At 42.7% G+C, this 8049-nt stretch overlaps 1 protein-coding gene across 1 annotated transcript; it reads right to left on the reverse strand.

The window, feature by feature from the left end:
- Positions 1-975: 975 nt before the first annotated feature.
- On the reverse strand, positions 976-7430 carry LOC138909970 (uncharacterized). The gene is made up of 6 exons (XM_070201187.1): positions 7229-7430; positions 6693-6835; positions 6289-6577; positions 5501-6200; positions 3480-4224; positions 976-1311 (listed from the first exon to the last, which is right to left on the reverse strand). The coding sequence occupies exons 1-6, from the start codon at positions 7428-7430 to the stop codon at positions 976-978; spliced, it is 2415 nt and encodes an 804-aa protein (XP_070057288.1).
- Positions 7431-8049: the final 619 nt, after the last annotated feature.

The following is an 8049-nucleotide window of genomic DNA, read 5'->3' on the forward strand; positions in this document are numbered from 1 at the left end:
TCCACTGGAAGAAGGGTGGTCAAAATAAACTCCAGTGTCTGCATCTTGTGCAGCTCTGACTTAAGCTCAGCTACATCCTTTTTGAGTTGAGGCATGTCCCCAACTTCACCTTGCTCAACCTTCTCAAGGCGAGCTTCAAAGTGCTTGAGTCGATCCTCATATGATAGATGTTGCTTCTGAAGATCACTTACTGAGGTTTGCATCGCGGCCAATACTTGCCGGATGAGCGATGGAAGTTCTTTTGTCAATTTGTCTACTTTGGCATTTGCATGTTGTACCAATAGACCAAGCTTGGAGAGTGCAGGCAGTGAGACCGATGGTGTCGTAGTGGCTGATCTGGGAGTAGATGTAGAGGTAGCTGGTGCGGAAGAGGTGTCTGGCACTGATGAGGCAGCAGGTGTTACTGAGACGGAAGAGGCTGGAGGGAGAGTGAGTGATTGCTATAGTGGATCTTTGACCACTTTATCAATGTCCTGGTGCCGAGTGATGTCAATGTCCTGAACAGCTTTTTCTATGCGGTCATGTTTGGGGAATGGAGAAACCGCCATGTCGTTACACAAAGCATGGATTAAGCATGGAAAAGGGAGCGAGGTTTCTTTCTGGTCTGACCTGATCCCAATATCAGGAAATATAAACTCTCCCACATTAATCTTGATGCCCGACATGATACAAGCGATAAGGATCGCCTTCTCGAACTGATATCGGTCTCATTTCTCGTAGGCAGTATACGGGAACAGACAAAACTTAGCCAATACCAGCCCTCTTGGGTGAAATCCCGCTTGTGAACTTTCTGGCGCGGTGCAATCCAGGGCGGGGTTCCTTTGGCAAATATAAAGGATACCCAAGCACGCTTAGATTCCTTATTTGCACTCTTTGCCTCATATTCTGCCATGCCTGACTCCCACTCCTCGAAATATACATCATTGATGGATGGGGAATCACAGAGTATTTCAACTCCTAGGACTAAGACAGATTTCAAGTATCGACGGTTTCTCTTTGTTCTGAGTTCCTGGAGGTAGCATATGCATCATAAAATTTCCTAACAAGCGTCTCGTTATACTCTCCCGGAACTTTAGTGAAGAACTCCCATCCCCTCTTTTTGATGTTTTCTAGCACATGGGGATAGTGTTCTTTAAGACCGTTCAAACTCAGCTGCTTTTGTTCGAGGATCTTTCTCTTTTCCAGACCATCTCTATACAGAGTCCAAGAGCCAGGAATCCTAAACCTGAGATCCTCACCACTCTTTCTGCGTGCTTCAGCCTGGAGGTCAACTGGTGGTAAAAGGTCAAGTTGTGCCTCCTCCTCTTCAGACTGGGAGGTAGGCTCGGATGAATTTCTGGATATGCCAGGATATTTGCGTTGGGATTGCTATGATTGTGGGCTTATAGTTGCAGCCCCTCTCTTTCCTCGAGTGGTGGGTGTTCGCGATGCTAAGGATATATTTGGTTCCATTCCTGCCAATTAACGAGGAATTAGTACAAGGTAGAGCATGTGTAACATATGGCATAAACATGAGAGGCACAAAATGTTCTGCGAGCAGTTATGCAATCGCAGAACAACTCTGCGGACCGCAAACCATAACGCAGAAGATAACCATCAGAAGTAAAAAGTATTATGCGGGCCGAATAAGTGGTCGCAGAACAGGTTTGCGACCGTAGATCGGTCGCATTTTGAACTTTGAATAAGGATGGTTTCTGATTAGGTCTACGACCATTATGCGGTCCGCAAACCAGTTCTGCGGCCGCAGACTCAACTGCATATTGGTGCTCAGAAAATTATCAAGCATACAGAATACAATGACTCTGTGGACCGCAAAACAGTTATGCGGACCACAAAGATCATCGTCTCTACTCAAAAATGCTCTCACAGGTAACCTTTATGCACACTCAATACAAAATGCTCAAGTTGTGAGAGAGCATTACACACACTCAACATTAGGTCGATTTCATTCTCAGCCTAGAAATATCTAATGCAAATTGTCACAAATTTCCTACCCTCTTACTCTATTCAAACCCCCTAATACTCACCCCCAAATGTTGATTGACCCACAACACATATTTTCCCCCCAGAGACAAGAAGTTGGGTAAATAGAAGAGGGTAACATGGATTAGAGAAAAGAAAATGAGTGAAAGCACACATCAATCCTTACATTAACTAAGTAAGAGAAATGTTGGAAATTTTACATACCAGATTGCAGAAGTTCGAGCAAGCTAAGTTGGTGTGAATCGTGAGTCAGGCGATCAAGGTGAACCGCAACTTTTTTTGTTTTGTTTTTGTTTTTAGTTATTTCTGTGTTTTTCTCTTGGATTTTGTTTTCGTGCATGGGTGCGCGAAATGAGAGAAGACAAATAGAAAGGAGAGAGATACAGAACTAGGGTTTAATACCTGAAGGTTCTGCGGTCAAATGACCATCGCATAACACATTATGCGGTCGCATATGTTTTTTGCGATGGATTAGTACCTGGATGGTCGGTTACAGATATGTGTTCGATTCTGCAGCCCGCAAAAGTTGATTTTTTCCCACATTTTTAAGACCCAATTTTATTGGTGTTCTGCTTGTGTCTGCGACCATTATGCGGTCCGCATACCATTTATGCAGCCGCATATGTTGCCGTAGAACAACAACTGAAGCTCAACTTATTTTCCTTCATTTTCCCTCTACCTTTGCACCTAATTTCTTTGTATTTTGGGTGACCTGCATTCTAATACACATGTCAAACTGTTCAACACTTACAATTAAACCTACCAAATTTAAAATCTAACCAAAGAATTGTTACCAACACATGGGTTGCCTCCTAAGAAGGGCTTGATTTAACGTCGCGACATGACGATGTTGCCCCCAATTTGGCTAATCAGTGGTGGAAATTGTTACCGGGCCATCTTTGAGTGCGAATTGTTGTACTAATTTCCTTTATCCAATGGTTCCAAGGTAATGCTTGACTCTTTGACCATTTACTTTGAAAGTTCTGGTCCCGTCGTCGGATACTAATTCAATAGCGCCATAGGAAGACACATTCACAACTTTGAACGGGCTAGACCATTTGGATTTGAGTTTTCCCGGAAAGAACTTCAATCTTGAGTTGAATTCCCGCTTCAAAATATTCTTGTCATGAACAAAATTCATTCTTTTTTTATACAGGGCAGCATTCTCGTAGGCATGAAAACGGAACTCTTCCATCTCGTTGAGTTGTGTCATCCTTAGATTAGCAGCTTCGGCCAGTCAAGATTTAACTTTTTCAATGCCCACATGGCTTTGTGTTCAAGTTCCACTGGAAAGTGACAAGCCTTACCAAAAACCAATCGGTAAGGTGAGGTGCCAATGGGTGTCTTAAATGATGTTCGGTAGGCCCACAATACATTATCCAGCTTCTTTGACCAGTCATTTCTGTTTGCATTAACAGGTTTTGCTAGAATATTTTTGATTTCCCGGTTGGAGACTTCAACTCGACCTCGTGACTGAGGATGATAAGGGGTGATACCTTGTGCTTAACTCCATATTTTTTGAGCAACCCGGAAAAAGCTTTGTTGCAAAAGTGAGAACCACCATCACTAAGGATGGCCCTTGGGGTTCCAAACCGAGTAAATATGTTCTTCTTCAAGAAGAAGGTTACACTTCTTGCTTCATTGTTCGGCAAAGCAATTGCCTCAACCCATTTGGAGACATAATCTACTGCCACCAAGATATATGTCATGTTGTAAGAGCTTAGGAAGGGACCCATGAAATCTATCCCCCACAAATCAAAGATCTCAACCTCCATCACAAAGTTCATAGGCATCTCATGCTTTCTAGAAATTGACCCTTGTCTTTGACATTGATCACATGCCTTGACCATTTGGTTTGCATCTTGGTAGATCAATGGCCAATAATAGCCACATTCAAGCACTTTTGCCGCAGTACGATTTCCACTGTGGTGACCCCCAACTGGAGAGTCATGACATGCTTTGAGAATTTGAATTACTTCCTCTTCCGAAAAATAACGCCGAATGATGTTGTCGGCGCAAATTTGGAACAAAAAAGGTTCCTCCCAATAGTATTGCCTACACTCCCGCAAGAACTTTTTCTTTTGATAAACATTCAATATGCTGGGGATAAGGTCACTGGCCAAGAAGTTAGCGATGTCGGCATACCAAGGAGTGGAGGTGCTAGATATTGCCAATAAGTTTTCGTCTGGGAAGGCATCATTAATTTCAAGATCTTCTTTTGGACTCCCTGCCTCTTCAAGCCTAGATAAGGGATCCACAACTTGATTCTATGTTCCCTTCCGATCCTTGACTTCAAAGTCAAACTCTAATAACAAATGAACCCACCTAATCAATCTTTGTTTAGCATCCTTCTTCGCCATAAGGTAGAGGGAGCAGCATGATCGGTGTAGACTAGCACTTTGGATCCCAACAAATAGGCTCGGAATTTTTCAAAAGCATAGACAATAGCAAGAAGTTCTTGCTTAGTTACCGTGTAATTCATTTTTGCACCATTGAGTGTCTTTCTTGCATAGTAGATAGGATGAAGAATCTTATTATGCCGTTGACCAAGTACTACTCCAATAGCTACACCACTGGTGTCACACATGAGTTCAAATGGAAGATACCAATCGTGTGTGACAATAATAGGTGTTGTGGTGAGCCTTGCTTTCAATTACTCAAAAGCTTTGAGGCACTTCTCATCGAACTCAAACTTAGCATCCTTTTCAAGGAGCTTGAACATGGGACTTGCAATTTTTGAGAAGTATTTGATAAATCGCCTGTAAAAATCGGCATGCCCCAAAAAGCTCTGAACACCCTTTACCGAAGTGGGAGGAGGAAGCTTGGAAATGATCTCGATCTTTTCCCGATCAACCTCTATGCCTCACTTGGAAATTTTGTGGCCAAGAACAATACCCTCATCCATCATGAAGTGGTATTTTTCCCAATTGAGTACAGGGTTTGTTTCCTCACATCTTTTGAGCACTTGCCTAAGGTTGGCAAGGCAATGCTCAAAGGAATCACCAACTATAGAGAAGTCATCCATGAATACCTCTAAGAAGTCCTCCACCATGTCCGAGAATATTGACATCATGCATCGTTGAAAAGTAGCCATGGCATTGCATAGCCCAAATAGCATCCGGCTAAAGGCAAAGGTCCCATACGGACATGTGAATTTCGTCCTCTCTTGGTCCTCTAAGGAAATGTTGATTTGGTTGTAGCCAAATAACCATCCAAGAAGCAATAAAATGACCTTCACGCTAGCCGATCAAGCATTTGATCAATTAAAGGCATAGTGAAATGGTCTTTGCAAGTAGCACTATTGAACTTCCGGTAGTCCATGAACACTCTCCACCCGGTCACCGTCCTCATTGGGATGAGTTAATTTTTGTCATTTTGAATCACGGTCATGCCTCCTTTCTTTGGCACACATTGCACTGGACTCACCCAAGGACTATCGGCAATAGGGTATACAACCCCGGCATCCAACCATTTTATGATTTCTTTCTTCACCACCTATTGCATGGAAGGGTTTAACCTTCCTTGATGCTCCACGCTAGGTTTGCTCTCTTGCTCCAATTTTATTTTGTGCTCACAAATTCCGGCGGGAATCCCTCGGATATCCGCTATAGTCCAACCAATGGCATGTCTGTGATCCCTCAAGGTATTCAATAAGTGTTCAACCTTCACATCATTCAACAAAGAGGAAACAATTACAGGTAGAGTTTCATTAAATCCAAGAAATTTATACCTTAAGTGCAACAGAAGTGGCTTGAGCTCAAGTTGTTGTGGCTCGATAATTGAAGGCTTACCGGGAGGAGTGACTCTATTCCCTAAGTCAAGAGAAAGCTTATTTGGTGCATAAGTGTAGGACCCAAGCCCTTCCAATGCATTCACTGATTCCACGTATCCTTCCATGTCTTCACCATAAAAAGTTACCAAAATAGCCGTCAATGCTTCACCAAGGCATTCCTCTTCCATCTTCATCTCGACTGCATCATCTACATCATCAACAACATCAATGACTGAGATACTTTCATATGCATGTGGCAATTTCATACCCTTACTCGCTTGAAAGGTAACTTCTTCGTCATTAACTCGGAAGTTGATCTCATTTCGTTCTGAGTCCATGAGTTCCCTCCCGGTAGCAAGGAATGGTCTACCCAATATGATAGGGATCTCTTTATCAATCGCGCAATTGAGAATTACAAAGTCGGCAGGGAGGAAAAACTTTCCCACTTTCACAAGCACATCATCAAGTATTCCCACCGGTCGCTTTATTGAACGGTCGGCCATTTGCAACCTCACTTGTAGGCCAAGGCATACCTAATCCCGCTTGCTTGTAAATAGCAAGGGGAATTAAGTTGATGATAGCCCCATTATCACAAAGGGCTCGTGCAAAATCACGCAATCCAATAGTGCATGGAATGGTGAAGGCTCCCGAGTCCTCTTTCTTTTGGACAACGGTTGTTGCAATGATGGAACTAACCCTGTGATTCACATTCACCCCTTCATTTTTGGTGGTTTTCGTTTTAGTGATCAAGTCTTTCAAGTACTTAGCAAAGCCCTGCATCTCTTGAAATGCTTCCACAAATGGAATGTTCACCGATAATTGCTTTAGGATACCATAGAACTTCTCGAGTTTTCTATCATCAACCTTTCTAGCAAGTCTTTGAGGGAAAGGAGGAGGAGGTCTAGGAATTGGTGCTAGAGTTTGGTGCCTCTATTACCTTTTCCTTCACCTCTTCATGGTTCACTTCTTGAGTTCTCACCTTCTTCGGGAGTCTTTCAACTTCAACAACAATTGGAACCTCAACTTCTGCCTCGACTTCTTGCTCAGAATCTTCCACTTCGACCACGTGTTCATTCTCTCCTTGAAGTAGTTTCCCACTTCAAGTTGTGATTTCCATACAATGAGAAGTTGGACCACTCCCACTACCTTTTGGGTTTGAAATTGTATCACTTGGGAGCGTGCCTTTTTGCTTCGGATTTTGATCTCTTGAAAGATCCCTCATTTGCATCCCCAACTTTTGAATAGATGCAGTGTGAGAACCCACAAGCTCGGTCATATTTTTTATTGAAGTGTCGGATCTCTTTTGATTTTGCAATACTCTTTCAAGCATGTTTTGCAACTTGGACTCACTTGAAGAACTTTCCTTCCAATGTGGATAGTTATAATATTTCCCCTTTAGTGGAACATAGGGGTTTGAACTCTAATTTGAAAAGTTGTTGTTGTTGTTACTCCAATTTCCTTGATTTGAACTACCTTGGTCGTTTCGCCATTGTTGGTTGCCTTGTCCTTGAAGGTTAGACCTCCATTGGTGTTGTTGTCCTGAACCTTGGTAGGGTTGTCTTTGATATCCTCCTTGAGGATTGTTCACATAATTTGCTTCTTCGTATTCCTCATTTGACATGGGTTGAACATCTTCCACAATATTCACCTTTTTTGTTTGGCCTTTAGTGAACATTTTCATCAACACGTTGACATTGGTTGCAAGCCCGGCAATTACTTGATCTCTTTATTGGTTCTCCTTAATCATGTTGGTCAAGGAAGGAGTACCATATGTAATTCCACCCGTGGTATCTTCCGAGTGCCAAGTTTGGTTATGTTCAGCCATCTTGTCAAGGATTTGTGTGACCCTTGCAAATGTTTTATCCATAAAGGATCCATCCGCTGCATTTTTGGCTATGGATTGATTCATAGGATCCAAGCCCATGTAAAACTTCTCCAACAAAATATTATCCGGAAAGCCATGATTCGGCGACCTCACTAAATATAGCTTGAATCTATCCCATGCTTCATGTAGGTGTTCCCCCGGTAATTGCTTGAAGAAGAAAATTTTATCCCGGAGCTCGGACTTCTTGCTTTGCGGAAACCATTTTGCTAGGAAATCTCGGACAAGTTCGGGCCAAGTATGGATAGAATTAGGAGATAGATTTTGGATCCACTGTCTTGCCTCTCCAGTTAGAGAGTACTTGAACACCCTCAACCTAAGGGCATCATCTAAGACATGATTCTGCTTGTGCATTGCACACACACCCAAACATTTTCTGAGATGTTGTGTCGGATCATCATCGGTGGAGTTT

The sequence above is a fragment of the Nicotiana tomentosiformis genome, chromosome 4, assembly GCF_000390325.3.
Source record: "Nicotiana tomentosiformis chromosome 4, ASM39032v3, whole genome shotgun sequence".
NCBI lineage: Eukaryota > Viridiplantae > Streptophyta > Magnoliopsida > Solanales > Solanaceae > Nicotiana > Nicotiana tomentosiformis.